This window comes from Ornithodoros turicata, chromosome 2, assembly GCF_037126465.1.
Source record: "Ornithodoros turicata isolate Travis chromosome 2, ASM3712646v1, whole genome shotgun sequence".
In the NCBI taxonomy this organism is placed as follows: domain Eukaryota; kingdom Metazoa; phylum Arthropoda; class Arachnida; order Ixodida; family Argasidae; genus Ornithodoros; species Ornithodoros turicata.
Genome location: NC_088202.1, coordinates 36,231,682 through 36,255,028, shown reverse-complemented (window position 1 = coordinate 36,255,028; position 23,347 = coordinate 36,231,682). Strand labels below are relative to the sequence as shown.

Sequence of the window (23,347 nt, the reverse complement as noted above, 5' to 3'; positions counted from 1 at the left end):
ACAACCAACATAGAACATGGAGGAACATTATATGGAGACCGAAAGAACGATTCCACAAAACAGGAAAGGAAAAAACAGCAATCAGCCCGACAGAACACAGTTGTCCGCGATCCACAGATCGCGCATCTATATCTTCACTAGAAGTTCACGCACCCTTCCCCTGTAGTCACTAAATAGCGGTACAGATTATCGCATTCCTTTTACGTGCAGGAGCATCCTTTCGGTGTACGCAATTGGACCGGTCGTGTCACGTGGTTTCTCCTTCCAAGAACGCGCCGTCCATGTTGAGTCCCGTCCATTCAAAACCGGTTTGTTGGGTTGCAAGCTGGCTCGACTGCGCGCTGTTCTCCAGCGGAGAAGGGGGAGATTGGCGTCCCATTGCTAGGCGACGCAGCCGCGCCGAACCCAAGATGGCGGGCTCGCTCGTCGGCCTGGATCAGTGTCGCTACTCTGCTCCCTAATTAGTGACTCTACCCTCCCCGAATCGGCGCAACACATTGAACAAACCTCCACCCATGTGATAGGTAGCGAAATATCTAGTACATGTGGATGTCTACACTGACCGGGATTTCTTAAAAAGTGCTCTGTCTTCAGTGCACACGCTATCCTACTTTCATAAAAATGAACTTCACCGCAAAGCACGCTTCTACACCCTTAAAACAGATCTTCACCGCATAGCACGGTCTGCGCCAACGATTGCCGCGAGTGATAGGGTTGTGACAGAGGGGGAAGGGGGCGTACACCTTTTTGGATATATGATAATTGACATAGAAAGGCGTACACCCTCCTGTCTCTTCGAATCAGAAGTCATAACCCTATAGTCCGTGGCCATGGTTGGCGCGAAGCGTGCTGAGCGATGAAGTTCTGTTATTAGAGTGTAGCCAACCATCATCCCGAATGACATCGTTCTAGCCCCTAATTTGACGAAGACGGGAGCGCACAATTTTTTTGTACGATTATGTACTGCATAAGTGGAACAAAAAGGCGTACGCCCCCTCCCCCCTCTCTCTTCGAATAAGAAGCCATAACCCTACCATTCGTTGTGGGCAGTGGTGACGCTGTAAATATGAGTGAGGCCAACAACGGCAAACCGATCTCTCCACCACACCATCAGCTTTTAGTCTGTGCCATTTACCAGTTTCGGGAAATAACTGAGGTACAATAAACTAGTCACAGTAACTAGCTACTCAGAAAGTATCTGTAACTACACTCTTAAAAATGAACTTCACCGCATAGCACGTTCCTAGCCAACCATTATCTCGAATGATATCGTTATCTGCCCTGATTTGTTGAAAACAGGGGGCGTACGCCTTTTCTGTGACAATTATGAACAGCATAGGTGTCACAGAAATGGCGTACGCCCCCTGTTTTCAACAAATCAGGGCAGATAACGATATCATTCGAGATGATGGTTGGTTAGGAGCGTGCTATGCGGTGAAGTTCATTTTTAAGAGTGTAGATGCCTGTTTCAGTTACTCTAAAAGCAGAGCTTCACCACATGGCACGATGAAGGCCAACCATTCCACAGAATACCTTTATTAATCCCGATTTGTGGAAAGCGCGGGATGTTCGCCTTTTTGGGAACTGCATAAGTGTTCAAGAATTACAGATGTTTTATGGCAGCGGGGGCGCACATGTTTTACGGCCATGATCTCGTACTCCCCCCCGTCTCCTTGTTCGTCATGGAGCTTGCCTATGTATTTTTGCGAGAGGGGACTTGAATGAAAGGGCACGATAACGGAAAAGGGAGAATCGTGCGGCAGAACCGGCAGTGTGCGATTTGTGCAAGGAGAGGCGCAGTGCAGTTGGTCCGACTGGTCTCCGTATACCCAGACAGAACACTATCTCCTGCGGACGTTCGAAATAGATCCCAACGTCCATGTCCTGAAGTGGATATCAGATGAACATCTCAGGGTGCTACATGAATGGACGTCCGTAACGGGCGTTACAAGAGTTGTCCGAATGGGGTCCCTGATGGGACGTTGCAGGGAGCATGATCAGAGGAGAGAGAGAGAAACATGGCAAGGTGTGTCACGTCGTGAGTTCGACTTTCGCTGAACCAGCTAAATGCCTCAAATCAAAAGCAGTAACAAACACAGACGTTATCGTTAGAGTGAGTTAATACGCCAAACAGTTCTTCAGTCCAGTGTTATCGGTATAAGCAATCACATTAAAATTAAGCACCTCACCCTTTAATTTGACTCGCAGGCAAACGGGACTCTAGAATTGGTGGAAACCCGCGAGACAAGCAATATACAGGGTGTCCCAGAAAACGTGTCATTGAATTATAATTAAAAAAACTACACCACCTAGAGTCATGCGGTCAATGGCATTTGCTCTTACTGGATTTTTGCCACCTCCTCATGTGAATGTCGTGTAACGTAAGTTTAATTATGTAAATTTTTGCGAGCTTAAGTCGGAAATTTGCCTAGTAAAGGTCAGTTTTTTACCCCACCAATGTGAAGAGCGTGTCTAATTTAATCAAATTAATGATAATTGACAGGGATATTCAGGAGCTACCCCATCGGAAAAAATAGCCGAACATCATGCTCTACGGAGGTCGCACAGCATCGCGAACGATGAATTTTTCAGCGCAATCTTTGTCAGTCCGGCGAAAGGAGGTTGGAAACCCAGCCCGCCCCGAGACCGCAGAAAGAGATAAAACAGGCACAGCTTATCACATCCGACTTTCGCTGGGATAATGCTTTCCCTCTCCCAATTTTAGGAACTGTTACTTTTTCTACAATCACTCTGTGGGCTGGCTTCGGAACCTCCTTTTGTCGCACCGACAGCGATTGCGCTCAAAAAGTCATCGCGCGCTATGGTCCGGTGCTCCGAAAAGCATGATATTCGGCTATTTTTTCCGATGGGGTAGCTCGTGAATAGCACTCTGAATTATCATAAATTTGAGTGAATTCGGCACGCTCTTCATATTGGTGGGGTAAAAAAGTGACCTTTACTTGGCAAATTTCCTACTTCAGTTCGCAAATATTTACATAATTAAACTTGGGGTACATGACATTCACATTAGGTGGTTGCAAAAACATAATAAAAGCAAATGCTGTTGACCGCATGATTCTAGGTGGCATAGATTTTTTATTATAATTCAATGACACGTTTTCTGGGACACCCTGTATAGTACCTGTTTTCGCTTTGGAAGGGCATGCCACTGCCATTCTAAGTTCATGGTTCTAAGACCTTTTAATTTTTTTTTTGCTTTTTAAGAATTCACGCTCAGTGTCCGTAACGGAAATACTAGGTACAAACAAAGAGGACCAACTGAGAAAGAAAGATGCAGTGTCCGTAGCTGAAACAAAATGGCAGAAAAAAACGCCTAGTAGGAGTCTGTCCACTTACGCAGCAGCTCAATAAACAGTATCAATAATAACGAGAAAATACTGGGCCCTGAGCACGTACGCAAGTAACCGTGCAACGTCCCGGCATCTCCGTGTAACTTCCCGTGAGGACAAACAACGGATATTTGTGGGAAGTCCAAACCATGGCCACTCGGAGATGTGGCGGACGTCTGTCGGAAAAATATCTGTCTCCCAGGGAGATCCGAAGTGCCGGGAAAGGATATCCCCAGGAGCACCACGGGAGGTTTTGTCCCGTTTGGGTAGCGCCATAGGTCCGACAAGCGGGAGCGTGGACGAGACCGCTGCTGTGAGCGACGTACAGCATAAGCCTCGTCACATCATCAACCAAGTCCGCAGGAAGCTCGCACAAAATAGTACTGAAGATGACCTGTGAGACCACTTTAGTCCATGCATATTAAATATGTGTAGTATCTATTTTTGTACCCCGTGTGCTTCCTCTGCGTCGCTAGCGGGCATTCACACGCATATATCACCACCGACCGCGTACTTTCATTACCCCGAAATCATCGCAGTGAGAGCAAAGGCTTTACGTAAACACGTTGATTTTGTTGGCTTTCTTTTATTTGCTACATTTCGGTTGCACTCTACGAACGCCCTAACTGCGGAATCCCGACCGGCAGTAACCGTCGAAACCGTTTGCCAACCACTGAGGTACTGGAGCACCAATGGAAGAAAGTAACTAAGCCGCTGCAATGGTCAGTCGCTTCCCACACAGTGAGTTTGTTGGAATACATTGTATAACCGTGTCTGTGCAACAGTTGTCTACAACCGTCCGCTAAATAGTACCGAGAACAGAGAACCATACAGCCCCAGACGAGCATATAGATCCTTCATCACTTACTTGCAAAGATGAGAATGAGGCACCCCGAATAGCTCATGTCGGAAAACGCTCGTATGGCCCTTCACACCCTGTGTATGTCACCAGACAGAGAGCGAAAGCGGTTTTGACTGGAAATTCCGAAACTATGGAATCCGACACCACTGCCACTTCTTGCTGGCCTGATACATGGCTTCGACATGCGAGCTTGCAAACGCGATGCGCTCGGGGTATCTCAGAGAAACGTGATATTCCATGCGTCTGCGCTCCCTCTTTCTGCGCCCAGCTCCCTGCTCGAAACCGCTGCCTTGCAAGTGTCGAAAAGGGTGTCGTCGTCGGGAGCTCCGTCTGGGTTCTGAGCGATTTATGAGTGAAGGGGAGGAGGGGGGATATGTTTATTATATAAAAAAAAAATAGGAGGGAAAGGTTAGCCACCGCTATGGCGGCTTGCTATTCCCAGGAAGGAAAGAAAAATAAAATAAAAATAAAAACAAACAAACAAAAAGAAAAACAAAAAACAAAGAGGAAAACAAACACGAAACTGGTCACAGCTCACCCAGAAGTCCACAGGTCCGGAGAAACTGAACAAGTGCCTTTGTCACCTGACTATATTGTGTGGGGCCGAGCAGCGTAGCTACACAGTAAATCATTTTACACCTTTATTTGCTCAAACAAGGTGTATTCTTATAAAAACACCCTTTTCTATTCCACAAAGAGTGCAAAAAGTGCATTACTAAAGGTGTAATATCGACATACACCACTTCTTATCCAATGTGGATCATTAAGGGTGTAAAGTGAAGTGTTGAAACAGGTGTTTTCCGTCGAATGCACGTTTTTTACACCCATTTGAATTGGGAGTGTGGTGTTAAAAATGGTGTTTTATTTCGTCAGAGAAAAATTATGCTGGTTTCACAGCTCCGCTCAGCAAGTAATCACATTATAGACGATAACCTGAGTTAAAAACACAGTATTTGACATGGAGGGATGTTAGAAATTTAGCTTATACCTTTGACTCGTTGCAAGCGTAGGTGTTAATTGCAAAAACACATTCCCGCCACCGTTACAAACGTTTCCCGCGCCACCACATGTAACGAACGTACCCCAACAAATTTTATTTCAGTATATGATATATCCGACACGCCAATATAGACTACTGAGGGTGCCCCAGGTCTCTTTATGCCTCTGCACTCACGTTGCTCCCGCAGTGTTAACAAGCTGAGGAGGCGTGCCTGCGACGCATTGCACTCCGGTTTAGGTTCTACGATGGAACCATGGCTGGATGTCTATTGCGTTCGCGGTGCTGCTTGTCATAGAAGCAAGAATGTCGAACTGTAGGTCACGGCCAGTGGTGTCGGTATGCTGCCGCGGAAGCTCCTATTACACTATTTGCGAGGGAATATTTGCTAGCAAATAATTCCATCATAAAAGGTGTTTTCAATAGAATACTCCCATTTTAAGGGTGTTTTTGTTTTTAAACACCCATTATAACAGTGTTTTATTAGGAATACACTTAACTAGAGGGTGCATTAGAAAACACCCATCATTTGAGTGTAAAGGGAACACCAAAAAGGTGTGCGCCATGGGACAAGCCATTTACACCAAAAAAGTGTAAAAAAGTTTACTGTATAGAGATAAGTCCTAAACCTTCAGGCGAGCAATGCGCGACGGCAGGAGAAGACGATGTTGGTGGTGACGGGTGCAGTGGAGCAGCAAGTGCGGGATTTCTCCTTCAACATGACAGGTGAGGCAGTTGGGTCACGAAAGCTGACCCATCTTAAAGAGGAGCAGTGGAGTCCGCGCCATTCAATCGAAGCCTGTGAAGCAGGGACTCATCCTCCCTGGGATAGCGGCCTACCAGAGTGTGGGTCATCGTAGGCTCAATCGAGCGCAGAAAAGAGCGAACGGATATATATATATATACAAACACCAGTTTATTACATAGGGAGACGTTAAAAAGCAAAAAGCAAAATGGGCAAGGGGTCGATGTTTCGACAGTGGCACTGTTACAGTACAAGGCGTTACACATTGCTTAAATAGGTTCGGTAGGTGACGTCACAATCGCTGGAAGTACGACACGTGTCGGTCGTAGGTTGGTCACATTTTGGAATATTCAACAAGGTCAAGTACAGGTGGTGTTGTCATTCTTGGGGAGTTAGCACAGGGTTAGCTTTGCTTAGGCCTTAGCTGAAAAGAAGAACAAACACGACAAAACGAAAAATGAAAAAAAAAAAAAAACGAAAGTAGGCCACCAGATTCCTTATTGTTCAAAATGCTCCGAGATCTTCGTTAATAGTTGATTGGAATTGGTAAATGAGATAAGATTCGCATTGTTCCCTGCAGCGATCTGAGCTAAAATTTGACTGGAGAATGAAAAGTGACACATCGCTTATTGAATGGCCTGGCTGCTTGAAATGGGGAGAGACTTAGAGGTTTGGCTTTTTTGTAACTTCAGACCGGTGGTTGTTGAATCTGATCCGAAGTGATGTTTTGGACTGACCTACGTATTGTGCTTGGCACATGTTGCACTGAATGGCATAAATGACGTTACATGAATTACAGTCAAAGTGACCATTAACTTTGACGGAAAAATTAGAATTAGTGCTTTTAAGTTCGTGGGTGCTTTGCATGAGTTTGCATATTTGACGCCTTCGACAATCGCAACTGTGGCAGCCGGTTCCTGAATGCGCTGGTTGACTAACCTTAGAGCTAACTAGGGCCGGATTATTGGCCACTTGTCGGTGCTCAGCGCAGCGTCGTCTCCATAGTAACGCGTGCTGCACGTAACCCGCTTCGTCGTGAGAAGGAAGAGGTGACCCTACTCGCAGCCTGCCACCATCGCCGGGTGAATACGCCTCCGGGTGTGTGGCGTTCGTAGCCATTGGGCGAGGAGGCCAGCCGACGCGAAACACTGCGCTGTTCGTCGTTGAAAACGGCGCTGGTGTACGCGTTTCTAGAGGACCAAGGAGCCGCTTCAGTGGAGTCAACGTGGATATTTCGTGCTCACAAGGATGTCTTCACGTCGTTGTCGGAAGAGCAGTTTGTTTCCTTCTTCCGACTATCCAAAGCCTTGTGTATACACATACAGGATGTATATGGAAACACTGACATGGAATCGAGTGTTTCCCATGTAGGGAAAGTTATGCACCCGCATTAGCTAAGTTAGTGTGTTTGTAACCCACCATTGTGAAATTAACTCCGTCTTGCACAAGCATGACATTTCTTTATTTATGAAATATTTGGAGATTGCAATAAAAAAAAGAACTAGCGATACTTCAGCTATTCATCTGTATGCCTTTTCTGTAGAAGCTTGTGCGCATAATATTGCGATATTGGAACCAGTGCCTGCGGGAATGAGCCAGCACATATTTTATTGTCCGTATTGTTAGTAACTCTCTCATCGGGCATACTTGGCATAGGCGATCAATGTATCCTGCGGTCCGCCGTTGTTGTTCTACGATTCTCCTTCGTTTTTCAAGGAGTTGGTGCGATATTGATGGTGGCACCTGTCTCCTCCTCCGTCGACATCTGCCTCCACTCCCAATTTTGAGCTTATCTGCTTGTTGTATAGCCGGCAACTCTCTGGAAGCCTCAGCAGGCTGTGTCGTCCTGAGCTGTTACCCGAATCACTGCTTAGTTTAGTTGTACAACTCAAAAGGAGGAGGAGATCACTCGACAAGCTCAGCAAGCACACCGAAGTCCACTAAATAACTTTATCCTCGTCCGTATAGCAATCTTCCACGCGGCGTATAGATCACCGTCCTCGTCTTCTACGAATGTGATGTTAAAATGGAATACGAAACCAGTTCTCAACAAATGTGTAGAGTGAAAAGAAAAAGAGACAGTATGGCGGGCCCGCCATAGAGACAGCTCCGAGCGCCGAAGGATTCCCTTCGAGCCGGCGACGGCAGCAGACGGTACCGCACTGCATTCGCATTGGCTGATTCGTGTCTTACGTGCTCATCTAGTGAAGTATGTGCAAAAAGGTTTCTCTCCACGCGGTAACAAAATTTATCTTTGTTAGAGGTAAATACAAAGTAAGTTAATGTCTTCAAATTTCGGCTTTTTGCTTGAGAGACTTGCGTCTGCCACCAAGAGTAGCGCCATTGCTCCTTGCGCCGCCGAGGGTCGCCGACGACGGTGGCCTTAACCCGGTGGCTGAGGGAAAATTTGTCCCATGCGTTCCTATTGGAGAAGGATTCTGTGGTGACGGTTCAGTATACCGTTATCACTTGGAATATTGCTGCTAAATGTTAAGATGAGTTTTACGGAACTGTTATCTAACATGCGTTTGTGGTTTCGGAACAGGGCTTTGCAATCTGCTTTGCGGGCTTTGTTTAGTGCGTCGTCAACTAAATTAGGTGGAAATTGGCGACTGATGAATGTTTTCTTAAGTTCAGCTAGATTTCTGTCCATGTCGTCGTCACTGGAACCGATGCGGCTGTATCGAAGTGCCTAGCTGTGAGGGATGGCAAGTTTAGTATGACGCGGGTGACAACTGTTAAATGTTAGATATTGTTGAGAGTCCGTAGGTTTACGGAACATGTTTGTGGACAAGACCCCGGTGGTTACCTTTACTTGGACATCTAAAAAGTTAACAGTTAGAAGGGAATAAGAATGAGTGAACTTGATTGCCGGATGCGCTTGGTTAAAGTCGTTGATAAATGTGATTAGGTCATCTTCTGAGGGCCGATTCACACTATGCAACTTTAGTTGCGCGCAACCAGGTTGCGCCACCAAGTTGCACCGTGTTAACGCGAAGCTCGAGTTGCGCAACTCGAGTTGCAGAGCCGATCGCTTCACGACCGATTTCTCCTGCAACTCTAGCTGCAGCATGTCAATCACACGGCTCCACCTTGCAACCGCGACCAATCAGGAAGACTTCCATGTGTCAGTTATTGCAGTGGCAGTTCGCGAGACGATGAAATTATCACTGACCAGTGGAAATTATGCATAATTATCAAACTCGCAACAGATTGAAGTCGTAACGAGCGGAAGTCGCAGAGCGATTGGACGAAAATGATGACAATTATGTTTTTTCGCGCCGTCTGGCGACCTCGGTGACAACTACGGCATCCCGAGTTGCTCGCCGTATGAAAGGGCCATTTTTGGTGCAACTTCGGTTGCGCGCAACTGTAGCGGGAACAAAGTTGCAGCAAAAAGTTGCATTGTATGAATGGAACCTGAGTGTGGCCACCTCATGAAGATGTCGTCGAGGAGCCGCTTGCAAAACGTGGGCATCTTTACGCACCTGGACAGAAATTCCTCCTCTAGAGCTCCCATAAAAATATTTGCAGAGTTAGGTGCCACTTCTGTACCCATAGGTGTGCCATTGACTTGCAAGTAGTGCTTAAAAAGCACTACTTGCAAGTTGATTCTCCTTCCCTGTCCGTTGATAATGTTATCAACCTTGTCACTTCCTCCGCGCTGGAACTTCAGTTCACCGTGAAGCACCCTACTCATGGACGTTTAACATTTCTTATTCTCACACTGTGTAGTCTTGTCCCGTGTGTCGCCTCCCTCCAAATCATGTACCAACCGGGCCCCATATATTCTGGGACGTAGCGAAGAGTTGTATCTGATTTTCTACAAAAGGGACTCAGATCTCTCGTGCTTCCAGTCTCTCTCTCCCTAAAAATCTCCCATCAATTGATTGAGTGCATAAAACAGTTCCATGGTGGCAAAGTAACAATGCTGTCTTAGGACATTAAGGACCTCCACTACTCGATCAACGTTCCCATTTTGCTTAAACGGATTTCCAACCTTATCCAGGTCAAGCTTGCAGCCTTTCAAAATACGGTGGGTGTTTCCGCTGCCAGTTTATTAACCGTTCTAGAACTGTACTTACAGTGCACTGTTGTTAGCTTGCAAAGCAGACCTTTCACTCAAGCTAATGGTGTGTGCATTGGGTCCTCAGTCGTCCCGGTCCTGGCTGAAATGTATTTTAGTCTCTTGACAACGCTGTACAGTTTGGTTATCAGTCAATGCATTGATGGTGCCATTTGTATCAGACGTTACATTGATGACATGATTGTAATATTTGATTCTCCTTCCTCAACCTTGTCACTTCTTCCGCGCCGGAACTTCAGTTTACCGTGGAACAACATACTGATGGATGCTTAACATTTCTTGTTCCACACTTATGTCCGTAGATGGTCTTGTTGTCGGTATGGCAAAGACGATGTGAAGCCTCTTCTCGCGCATTCCATTTTCCATTCCACAATTGTAAAACGTGGTATTATGTCTTTGTTGTTGAGAGCTGTCACCACAAAAAGCTGTGTGCACTGTATAACTTCTAGCTTAGAAAAACAGTGTAATAGATTTCTCCAAGCTGGTTTTGATTTTCATGTGCTTTCTTCTCGGGCTCTCTTAGAAATACGGCGACTTTCCCCGTGTTCTTACATACCGCATGATAATGTTGACAAACAGATGACAAATGTCGTCATTCCCTATTACCATTCCATCTCCCATAATATGCTGGCTGGTGCGAGAAGCTTTGGAATTAGAATTGTATTTTCGAATGCTTTTAAAATGAGCAGGTTGTCACCTATTAGTTGCGTGAAGACCGGTTATCTGGGCACCCATAAATAACCCTTTTGTGTGGTGTAAGGAGAACGTCGTATGTTCAATTGCTTGAACCGCTGTTTGCGTTGGTCAAACGAGTCGCTGCATCAATGAGCGTCTTCGAGAGCACATGCTTAGCGCCGAAAATATTCAAATTTACAGTAAACTTGTTTACACTTTCCGGAGTGTAATGGCGGTTAGCCTATTTTGAGCGACACTTCTGTTTCGCTTACAGAAAGGAACAAATGGAAACGGAAGAATCTTGGGAGATTGCCACAAGGGGAACTGTGTAAGTAATCCCTCGCTCATACCCCTTTCCCTCCTTCCGAGGTTTTTGGGAAAGTGTAGGCGCGGAAGAAGTGTCAAGGTTGATAACATTATCAATGGATAGGGAAGGAGGCTCAAATAACACAATCATGTCACCAATGTAACGTCTGATACAAATGGCACCATCAATGCATTGACTGATAAACAACTGTACAGCGCTGTCAAGTGCATTAAGATATATTTCAGCCAGGACCAGGATATTGGCGTTGGGTTCATAATAAACAGTTGCTGTGTCAGAGAAAATTTTTTTTCTTATTCCATGTCTCCGCTTCCGGCCCTCAGTATGCACCAGCTTGACCCGCTGTTTCACTTCTGTTGAGCGTTACGCATTGTCAAGGTTGATGAATATGACATTGCGCAGGACCACCACGCTACCCATTGCTACCCATTAGTAAAACTCACTAATATGCTGACTCGTGGCATCTTGAGCATTCGCTCCGTGCTAGCACATCAGGGGGCTTAATCACTTCCATCGTACGCGAGCCAACGAGGGGTGGAGCCCTCGTTCACACGAACACGTGACACGTTTCACGTGACGCGTGTTTTTCGTTAAAGGGACCATGAAATGATATTTGACAAGCCCACGATCATTTTTAATTTGTTCCCCTGTACTAAAGCCTTTACTCTGTGAAATATGAAGTTGAAAATCATACAAATAGCGAAAATATTCTATATTTACCACAGGCGTGAACGGCAGCTGCTACGGCCCCCCCCCCCCCCCCCCGAGGCGAACAGGCCGTGACATCACACACAGAACATGTTGCCGATTCGCGGACGGGCTTTTGCGAGCAAAGTGCAAAGTTTTCAAACAAGCTTGCATACTTTGTCATGAAATATGTTTTAATTTCACTTGGAGACAAGAATGTAACTAACCGTTGATACAGAATCCTACGAGAAATGTAATATAGCCGTTGACTGCCAGCATGGTTACCGGAGCATGTTTTCCTCTTTGAACTTCTTCGTCAGAACATACCTTCGTCGGCGACATTTTACGAGCTGCTGCGTACCGAACGATCCATAGACGCTATAGGTGTCGCATAACCTCTTCCTCAATTGCTGGTAATTTGCCTTTCGCCATATTTCAAGCGATTTCGACGGGAGATATACGACGTCGTTATTGTCCAAACCGAAACCATGCATCCAAGTGGTCCGGTGGGATGTGTCCTCCTCGTCGTTTACAGTTGGCTGAGATGATTGGATGGCGATGACGTAAGCCCACTTCGAAGGCATATATCCAGCGGTCACGCCCTGCTATTTTTTTCTGATAGCTGCGCCCCCGTTGTACTGAATACGGTTAAAAGTCGATGGGTGTACGATAGTGATGGATCATGAGAAAGGTTTCCTGCAGAATACTGGGAATTCTCGAAAATCATTTCATGGTCCCTTTAACGGGACGTAATCTCTTGCCCTCGTAACGACCGACAGTGTCGTCTGCCTAACGAATGTGTCCACGTGCTGACAGGCTTCATCGCCTACATGGCTCATGATCTAACGAGGTGCGAGGCACTCGGGAGCTCGCGCACGTGGTGTATGACGCGGTCTTTTCGTTAAAGTGACGGGGGCGTAATCTCTCCGTCAAGTTACGATCAAAATCGATCGTTTGCCTAACGAGTGGGTCTACGCACTCGTTAGAATGTGAAACATCTTCATGTGGAGATTTGCAGAAACGGAATTTCTGCAGAAACGAACATGTATTGCTCCGCGACTGTGTACAAAATGACATGCTCCCCCTTTCATCGTATTTACACCAGTGGTTACATGAGGGCTCTGAGATATTCTCGAGAAGATGCAGATGAAGTCGAGAAAGAAGACGAAGAAGTGACAGCGACCATAGCCATAGACAAGCCATAGCCAAACCATAGACAAACAATGCGAGCTATCCAAACAAAATTAAACAACCTCATTCGTCGACAAGATTGCAGCCTTGTTGGCAGCTGTAGTTCGTTCCCGTGCTCAAGCAGCTCCCGTGGCAGCTCCCGTGGCTCAGTGGTTAGCGTGCTGGCCATGTCACGTCGAGACTGGGAGGTACCCGGGTTCGAATCCCGGTGCCGGCTGTGCTGTCTGGGGTTTTTCCTGGGTTTTCCTCAGACGCTTTCAGACATATGTCGGCACAGTTCCCTTAGAAGTCGGACCAGGACGCACATCCCCCCAGGGCATCAGTCGTGACGTTGCCCACATACGTGAGGCCGACAACGGCAAGCCCTATCGCCATCACCACCACCACCTGTAGTTCGTTCCCGTGGCTCAGTGGTTAGCGTGCTGGCCATGTCACGTCGAGACTGGGAGGTACCCGGGTTCGAATCCCGGTGCCGGCTGTGCTGTCTGTGGTTTTTCATGGGTTTTCCTCAGACGCTTTCAGACATATGTCGGCACAGTTCCCTTAGAAGTCGGCCCAGGACGCACATTCCCCCAGGGCGTGAGTCGTGACGTTGCCCGCATACGTGAGGCCGACAACGGCAAGCCCTATCACCACCACCACCACCACCACCTGTAGTTCGTTCAGGGCGGTGACATCACAACACGTAACGGCTCGTTACGAGCACGATAGCCTCAACGAAGAAGCTAAACGAGGAGCAGAGATTGTGCCACAGCAGGGCGTCGATAATTTTGTTCGTTTCGTTATTCGTAACGACTCGCTGACGTTGAAGCTGCCCAAGAAAGATGGCGGAGTGATTCTTCGCTAAGGCGATCACACTAGCGGCTAACTGTGCCCCATGGACGTGATGGCGTCAGTATGCCTTTCAACTGGACGAGACAAATTTTGTGAAGTTCTTCCGTCCGCCAAGAAACGCTCTCCGCACCGTTTGTAAGGACTTGCGACAGTGTACTTCACACCGTCTTGATAGCTACGGGTGCAGTGATGAACAACATTGCGTACACAGTGTTGATGTAGTAATGAACATGAAGAGGAAATGATTCTGTGGCTTTTCTGAGGTGGACTGTCTTGAATAGTTCCATAACATTCAGTTGCTTCGCGGTGCTAACATGGGATTAAAACAGTTCACTAACGTTCTGTCCAAGCTTACTAGAAGAACGTTGCACTGCGAATTTAGTTTATTTTAGGCGTCAGGATGCCTTGCAACTGAACCAGATAGATTTTGTAAAGTTGTTCATTCCGGGAAGAAATGCTGTTCGCGCTGTTTATGAAACCGAACAGTACGGCTGCGCGTTGTACTTCCATGCTTGAAGGAAAAATTTACATAAAGTTAATGTAATAAGTGTACACGTTGAGGAGAACGGGCAGCCTCCTCCTCTTTCTTCTTTTGATGCTTCTGATACCACTACGTCTTTCCTTTCTGGCCTCGGATTCCCACGTGACCTAGAACTCAGCATACACTAGTTCTCGTATCATACTTAAGACCATTCTCTCCCGACACCATCGTCAGGGTAGGAAAATGAAAATGAATATGATAGGTATTGCACGACGATTATCCTTACAGTGACGTTCATATTTGTCCATTATTTTCACACGACTATATAGCGAGCCATATATTGAGACGTGAAGAAAAAGAAAAAGATGAACGAGCCTGGGAACGAACATTGGAACGCAATGAGCATGTATGAGAGCACGAGAATGCGAGCTATCGGAACAAGTGAAACAGTCCTATTGGTCGGAGAAGATGCAGCGTCGCTGCCAGCCTGCTCTTCGCTCTGGGCGCACATTCCCCCAGGGCGTCAGTCGTGACGTTGCCCACATACGTGAGGCCGACAATGGCAAGCCCTTTCAACATCACCACCACCACCACCACCTGCTCTTCGCTCAGGGCGGTGATATCACAACACGGGAGCGCTCGCAACGTGCAAAATAACCACAAAGAAGAAGCTCCACGAGGAGCACAGACTAAGACCACGCAAAGCATAGATAAAGTTGCCCGTTTCGTTAGCCTGAACGACTCGTTCAGCTGTCTCGTGCCGTTAACTTGAACGCGTGAAACGATTCAGCCCCCAGGATCGGCAGACGGCAGCGTCTGCGTCTTTTCCTGTCGACTCCAATGGAATATCATGTGGTCGTGCTGCAGCTCTCACGCTCACCGTGGCAGCAAAACGCAATGACGTTTCCACTGGAATTCATTGGTTCGCGGGGACGAGCGAAAGGTAAACTAAACAAACAAACTGGTGACGCCTGCTCATAGAGGTCACAGGATAAACGCATCCGGATAAACGCAGATACATGTCCACATAGAAGGTAATATTTGCAAACAGTTTTCGACATCGAAACTCATTGTTAACCTTCACCGGGGAACCTCCCACTACGGCCACTTGCGCGCGTCGCTTCGCTCCGGCCTGCCCCAGAGCCGTTTATAGGGAGAGTTTGGCCATTGGGAGGAGCCTATTTTGAAGCGTGTCGTTTTACGTCACTCGGCGGGCGGAGCAAAGTCCCAGCACTGGCGCCGACGCCATTCTGGATCAGTCGCCAGTGCGCATGCGCGCCGAAGTGATGCCTGCCCGCGCAGGCTCATAGCCGTGAGGCGAGGCTCTGCATCGTCGGCTTCGCCGCATATCAAGCCTCGTTGTTTTGCTCACCACAGCGCTCATACTGTTATATGCTCGGGCACGGTGCAAAATGCAACGCGCAAGTAAAATAAACCGGCGACTATTAATCGGTAAGGTGTTCAGGTCAACGGTTCCGAAAACATAAGTCGGTCGCATTGCCTTCTTTCTTTGGAGCGAGTAAGGCACCGTTTCACCAACACTGGTTAACTTTGAACAGTGACCAAGCGTTGTTAAAAGTTAACGCTCAACTATTTTTGGTACACGTTAGTTGGCGACGTGAGGAATGTTTCAGTGATAATAACTCCCGTTTGTGAAGCACAGTTAAGCGTTAAATTAAAGTTAAGGACCGTTGATATCGGTTCAAGTGTTAATTGGCGTTGGTGAAACCGGGCCTAAGGGAGCTTAGATTTGATAACCTTATTTGTCATATCGGTTTCGTAAACACCTTCGTGTGGGATGAGAGCGGTCAGCCGCCGAATTTTTCGGCTTGCTACCTTCCGATGTACTAAAACTCGATCACTAAAACGACGGGCCGATAAACGATTATCGTCGGCCGCAATGCCCGCAGGAAAACAAAGACTCGCGCGATTTTACCCTACTGCACGCTTCAATTGTGTTTACTCCACGGGTTTATGTAAGAATCTTGCCCAACAGAGAAGACCACCAACGCAATGGTAACGCCAGTACCAGCAAAACGTTTCAAACGTTCGCTGGTCACACAGGTATACACTGCTGCACTGCCTACAACTTTTATTTTCTGCATATATTTTGTACCCTTCTTGGTCTGGCTCCTCAGCTGTGACCTTTCCAACATGGGTGGCCCTTAGTTGGCTGAGCCCACAGATTCACAGAAGCACACAAGCTCCCTTACCACTTCAAGGTGAGGGTACACAAGGAAGACACATATATAACACTACAAAATTTACACTCTTGCTCAGTATATCAATAGTGAAAAAGGTATACTTACAAGTGAGTCCACTTCTCACAAAAACACAGTCACATGTACGCAATAATTATAAAGGGCTATTTACAAGCGAGTCCATTTCTCACAAAAACACTGTCACATGTACGCAATAATTATAAAGGGATATTTACAAGTGAGTCCATTTCTCACACAAATATAGCACATATAAAGACTTACCGCATCACATTTTTGTTCTGCAGCCACAGGGACTGAAGACAGTTCTGTCAATACAGGCTAAAAAGCAAATATACACACTATCCACACACAGTTTGGAAGCTACTGTACTCACTTCACTTATGGCGTCTTGGAGCACACATGCTCTTACTTCCCATGTCTTCGATTTTGTGTTGCTTTTCTTGCTGAGGTCTGACAAATGCAGTTGCAAGCGAGCATGGCAGAACCTCTTGATCAGTTTTCTCTTTCACATGATGGCAGCTAGGTATGTTCACTTCTGCTGTGGCATCTATCATTATGCCTTGAAGGGTCATAACAATGTTTTCTTTGTCCATGCACTGTACAATCATCTTCACAAAACAGTCTTCACATGTCAGTAGCATGTTGTACACCCTGTCAGAAGGATACACTAGAGCTCCAGGTGTGTAACACTTGCTTGTAGTAAAAACACTTGGAGCTGAAGTCACATTTTTTGTAGTTAGGACACTTCGGCACTGTTCACATGTAACATTATTCTTGAGGACACGTGATACGATGTACCCACTATAGTAGAAGAAGGCACTCTGTTCCTATTGGGTGAGGTGAGGCATTCCGTAGGTCAGGTTGTCGGTGTCAATGTCAGGTAAGATTTGTGCATTCTGCTTCATGGTGTCAAAATCAGCAAGAAAGAACGCTCCGTCATCCACTTCGTAGGATCCGGTGGTGGACACTTTGAGGTACTGTGATATGCTGATAATCCTCAGTGCCATTTTAAATTCAAGTGGAGTCGGGATGGGGTTTCTAAGTCGAATGGTTGAGAAAAAGTTTTCCAGGCTGTCCTGCGTGAACCTTGAAGTGAGGACGTAGTCAAACTTCAAATCTTCAAGGAGGTGCTTTTGTAGCTGGAGAATGGACGTGGTAGAAAGGAGCACCCCGCACTGACATGGTTTGAAGTGCCCATTTCCGATCTTCGCACGTGAAAAAATTTCATGAATTTCTCAAGGAAGGCTACTGCCTCCCTGTGCTTGTCGATGTTGTGGTTGCTCAGAGCCATAACGGGATGGCGACTACACATGAGGTCAAACCAATGGTTCACTTGTTCAATGAACCATGCTGTTGTCAAGACGTGTTGTGGCCATCCGTGCTTGTCTACCATGTAGCGCAGAGCCACTGCTGTTGCATGACTGAATATCTTCATAGCATATGAAACTTTCATTTTGTCAAAATGATTTGGTTCAATAACCTCCTTTCTGAGATTTGGTGCGAGTTTAAAGACACTGCCGTCTTGAAAGTCCACAAGTTTCTTTAGGGGGTCGAGAGAGATAATGCAGCCCTGCAGGTTGTTCTCGCGCACGTCGTCAGGATGCAACACTATCCTCTGGTTGTTGACAAGGTGACCACACATGTTTTTCACTATGTGTGGAACATCCGCCAGAACACGTATTTCTTTGTCTGCCAAGGAGGGGTGTCGTATTATATTGGCAACATGACTGTGTTTACCAGCGTTAACCTAAAATTCAGACAATCAATTAAGCAAAGTTCTTGTGGAAATCTGAATGGAAGAAGAAGGGCACTTACCTTGAACAACTGCCAGATAGATCTATTCCCTGGTCCCATATCTGTGGTTATGCCAGAACATTAAGCTCGATGGCATGGCATTTTTTTATTATGTCAACCGTCATGTTTCCTGCGTCCACTCCACTGAACGAGTCTCCTGGAATAATTTTTCACAACAATGAAATACGACGAAGTAGTCACACCAGAGACACGATATGCAAAAGCAAAATGTGTGGTGTTGGTTGGTACGTAGCTGACAACTGTGACTATGAACACACGGCCAAGGACAAGAAACTCAGACAAGAAACAGTTTCTTGTCCATGTCCATAGTCACAGTTGACAGACACGATATGCAAGCACAGCACCTAAGCTCACCCGTGTAGTGATAACCAACAACTTGCTTCCATCGTGTGGATGGCGTGTGGGTCGCCAGTGTTTTTTCTTGCTTGCCTGGCACCGGAAGTGTGCTGTATCCACGGATGGAGCTGGTACTGGGGTCATACTCGAGCTTCTGCTGAATAGCCATCTCATCTATCATCAAAAGACAGCATCGTTCCTGGGGTCCAAGGGCAGGGACTTTAGCCTGCAGCAGCTCAAACACCTCGTGCAGTACACCAGGCTGGAACTTGATGCCTGAAAGAAAAGGTGTTCAGCTTTCACTGAGTAACTAGATTTCTTATCTGTTAAGTACTTCCTTGCAATTTATTTATCATTAAAAGACTCATTCCATGCGGACAAAACTTACAAAATTGGGACGGGTGTTACCCATTCATATTTTGAAGGTGGGTGACAGACATGGGGAGGGGCAAGCTTTAAGTAGTTCATAGCTATTGTTACTAAACATGGTCATAGCAGAGACCATACACTCCTCCAGTAAGCTCTGGAACTGCACACACAGAAACGAAAACCAACCTTCAACTCTTCGTCTCAGCGTTCTTGCAGAAGGGTATGGGAGTTTCTGTTCCAGGATGTCGTCATACCCGCTGCTTCCACAGGAGAAGTGTAGCTGCAATGCCTTCTTAATGGTACTCTCAGGCCACTTGCTTCCACGGTTGCTGTGCCTGGAGATGGCAGACAGCTGGTCCGAATTGAACATGTCTGAGAGATGCTCGTGGAAGATTTCTTTCTGCTGTTCCAAGGCCCTGATCTTTTTTTGGTCTCTTCGGTGAGCACGTTCCAGCCACTTTATACGCTCCAAAAGCTGTTCTTTTTCAGTGCTTGAAAGGGTCTAGAAATGGTTTTAGTTTCAACTGAGGCTCCCTTCTATGCGTGTGTGTAGGAGGGAGGAATCCTGGAGAGCCTTACCGTTTCACTGCAGCTTACGGAAATGTCGCATCTCTGTGATGTGCTGCATGCACTGAGGTCAAGTGGGGACGGCACCTGCATTACAGAAATATCACACATTACCAGCAGCCTTCACATATGTCGCCTCATCCGGTGCAGCATCACACTTATTCTTCACACATAGGCACTGAAATGAACACCTGTGACTTCAGGTATGAAATCAGGTCACATTTGTGCATCTCAGTATGCCGGTGTGCCGAGATAATGATGGTGCTGGAAAGCTATGATGTAATACCTCAACTGAAGGGATACTACAAACATCATCGTCGCATGCAGTCCCCAGGAGTTCCACGTCCTGTGTAATGACATTGTGAGATGAGTGACCTTCACTTATGGGGCCGTGCACGTGGGAAAGGAAATTTGGAGGACATCCTTACCATTTCTTTGCTAGTGACCTCCTGTGATGTGCCGCATGCACTGAGGTCTAGTGGGGACGGCACCTGCATTACAGAAATATCACACATTACCAGCAGCCTTCACATATGTCGCCTCATCCGGTGCAGCATCACACTTATTCTTCACATATAGGCACTGAAATGAACACCTGTGACTTCAGGTATGAAATCAGGTCACATTTGTGCACCTCAGTATGCCGGTGTGCCGAGATAATGATGGTGCTGGAAAGCTATGATGTAATACCTCAACTGAAGGGATGCTACAAACATCATCGTCGCATGCAGTCCCCAGGAGTTCCACGTCCTGTGTAATGACATTGTGAGATGAGTGACCTTCACTTATGGGGCCGTGCACGTGAGAAAGGAAATTTGGAGGACATCCTTACCATTTCTTTGCTAGTGACCTCCTGTGATGTGCTGCATGCACTGAGGTCAAGTGGGGACGGCACCTGCATTACAGAAATATCACACATTACCAGCAGCCTTCACATATGTCGCCTCATCCGGTGCAGCATCACACTTATTCTTCACACATAGGCACTGAAATGAACACCTGTGACTTCAGGTATGAAATCAGGTCACATTTGTGCATCTCAGTATGCCGGTGTGCCGAGATAATGATGGTGCTGGAAAGCTATGATGTAATACCTCAACTGAAGGGATACTACAAACATCATCGTCGCATGCAGTCCCCAGGAGTTCCACGTCCTGTGTAATGACATTGTGAGATGAGTGACCTTCAGTTCTACATTGCACATGTAAATCAAAAGAAGTAAGAAAGAAATGCGGAGGGCATTACCGTGTCCTTGCAAGTTACTGAGGGGTCACACTCCTCTGCAGCTGTGCCACGGTTTACATCACTTGAGACAGGTTCCTGCACATAAATTCGTCATCACTCCTCAAGCATAAAAAGTATGGAACTATCTCTTCCTTACATTCTTGTGAGAAGGACAAAAACATAGGCTGGTCTCTGCCTATTGCTAATGCCACTTACGAGGCTGTAAGCAGCAGAGCTTTTAGCTTGCCCTTGGTTGTGCTCTGGCACCTTTGTTACAGGTGTCTGAAGGAAAACCACATAATTATGTCCACAAAAATCTATGCTTTGTACCTCTTTACATCTGCAATATACACTCTGGTCTAATTCAACAACAAAGAGTTTCACCTCTGCTGCAGCACTTCCAACCTCTATTTCAAACTTCCTCGTCATCATTGGCTCCAGACCCTGAAGGAAACTCACACACTGTATCTCATAGGAAGATCTTCACTCTTTAATTTGATACAAGTCACTGCAAGAGGCGTTATACATGCACCCTACATACCGTTCCAACATCCAGTGTTCTGCCTTCAGCTGTGCATGTCTGGTCACCACTGGGACACACGTGCGGCTTGCTGCTCTGCAAAAGACAGGAAGAGAGAGACAGCAGACCCTGCACCGTAGAAATTTCACTATGAAATAAAACTGTGCCCACCGTGTTTTGTGCTGAGGTGTGGGCCATGGATGCGCTTGATGGAGGACTGTTCTCGTCTCTGCTTTCCGCTGGCTAGAAGAGAGTATATTTTAAACCAAGCACCATCGAGGTATCCAATCAAACTGATGGGCATAATTAATTGCATGTGCGATCTCAAGTCACTGCTTTTCGAATGGCGGCCTTGCTTCAATATCGATTCAGCTGTTTAGGTGTCACTACAAGAAGCATACTTATGGAAAGGAATGGGCATTTTCGGCCACTTAACACTTACAGGCTTTGGGGACTGTTGTTCGGTGTATGGTGACACCTGCTCAAGGCTCTCAGGAGTCTGACAGTTTTGATGTACTGGCTGCAGTAGAAAATGAGACATAAATATACATATCAAAAGGACAGAAAAACAACGGAGCATGGAACACTGCGCTGAACGTCAAGCTGTTTGCCAACGTACATGCATACGTATGAGAAGGGAGAAACAATGCCTTACTGTGAGGGGACCTCGCTGTGGCTTTGCTCTAGTTGGACCAAAAATGGTTGGCACTGCTGTTGGCTTGAGCTTATTCCACTTGTCAGCTCGATTTTGCTCAAACTGGTCCTTTCCAAAATGTGACTAAGAAAAAAGGGGGTATGGACACACTGTGCACAAACAGAAATAGCTAACATATCCTGACACTGCTAGCTAGCCGCTGAGTTCATGTACATGCAAACACGTCAGTGCCGTCACGTTGTACTGGGACATAGCTTCTGCTTTGAAAACACTATATATTACCTAGTAGCACAATTTGTTGCCGGAACGTTGTGGTAATGTTTTACTTAAACGTTACTAAAACGTGGCTAATGTCCTCTTGAAAAGTGTTGCAGCAACGTTGCTGGAAAACGTTTGGCAATATTATAATAACATTAACGATGTTGCTCCACATCGGACAACATTCGCAATATGTTGCTTCAACGTCGCGGCAAAACACGGTTACTAGGATTCCAGGAAGGAGAGTAAAGAAGAAAATGTTTCCGCTCATTGCTGGTCTTTGTTCTTGTCGTTACTCGACTTTGCGTCAGCCAGATTACGACTCAAGAAAAACAACACCACTAAAGTTCTTTCGAGGAGAGGATCTAACACGTGTGTCACAACTTATATCTCGATCTTTGCATGGAAGCTGTACTCGATTGAAGGCAGGAAACGTGTGTGCATGTTTTTTTTTTTTTTTTCTGTCCACATTTAGACTTTGCCCAGCAACGCCCGTTCGCGGTGTGCGACAGGGCTTTTTAGCCCGTCTTCACAGTCTTACAATGACATTCGCGTCTCAAAACTTCCCTTCATAATATTTACGTTGCCGTACGTGTTTCACGCATGCTTTACACGCATCTTATTTTTTAAATGTGGATAATATACATACCTCGCAAAGCCGGCTGTTCTTTGTGATGTTACACGGTCCACCACGCCGTGCATTCTCGATCCATGTTCGCCGTCTTTGCGGCTCCGAGGGAAAGCGGAACAGACGAAAACCTTTCTCTGTCGTGTTTTTACAGCTTGGTCCGGCACAACCCCCCATGTTGAGCCGGTAACACGGGCTGTTACAGGCTGCTACATGAATGCGTCCCTTCCAGCTGACGGCATCTCCAAAATGGCGTCACGACAATGCCGGGAGGCCGTCCCGTGACGAAATTTACGTAAGAACACGTGAAAAATACGTCAGCCGACGCGCCGCCCGCAAGGCGGCAAAAGATCACAGAATGGCCAAACTCTCCCTATAAACGGCTCTGGCCTGCCCCCGTTTTAGGGAAACAATGGGTGCGTTCCACAACTAACCCTCGATTAGGAGTTGGTCACGTGACAGAGTTGTACCACGTGACCATGGGGGTAGGGTAACCCTCGGGTAGATTGTGGAACGGGC

At 46.6% G+C, this 23,347-nt stretch overlaps 2 protein-coding genes across 2 annotated transcripts in view; both read right to left on the bottom strand.

The window, feature by feature from the left end:
* Nucleotides 1-4,368, bottom strand: part of LOC135385292 (uncharacterized) — a 91,408-nt gene extending 87,040 nt beyond the window's left edge. The window contains exon 1 of the mRNA XM_064614516.1: nucleotides 4,219-4,368. Coding sequence (XP_064470586.1) covers nucleotides 4,219-4,255 — 37 coding nt within the window. The 5' untranslated portion in view covers nucleotides 4,256-4,368. The remainder of the gene's footprint in view (nucleotides 1-4,218) is intronic.
* Nucleotides 4,369-18,747: 14,379 nt separating this feature from the next.
* Nucleotides 18,748-23,075, bottom strand: LOC135384525 (uncharacterized). The gene is made up of 14 exons (XM_064613722.1): nucleotides 22,850-23,075; nucleotides 21,943-22,065; nucleotides 21,730-21,807; nucleotides 21,309-21,530; nucleotides 21,152-21,211; nucleotides 20,984-21,049; nucleotides 20,789-20,863; nucleotides 20,376-20,438; nucleotides 19,972-20,034; nucleotides 19,830-19,889; nucleotides 19,556-19,630; nucleotides 19,163-19,478; nucleotides 18,797-18,883; nucleotides 18,748-18,764 (listed from the first exon to the last, which is right to left on the bottom strand). The coding sequence occupies exons 1-14, from the start codon at nucleotides 23,003-23,005 to the stop codon at nucleotides 18,748-18,750; spliced, it is 1,461 nt and encodes a 486-aa protein (XP_064469792.1). The 5' UTR covers nucleotides 23,006-23,075.
* Between the last annotated feature and the right edge of the window lie 272 nt (nucleotides 23,076-23,347).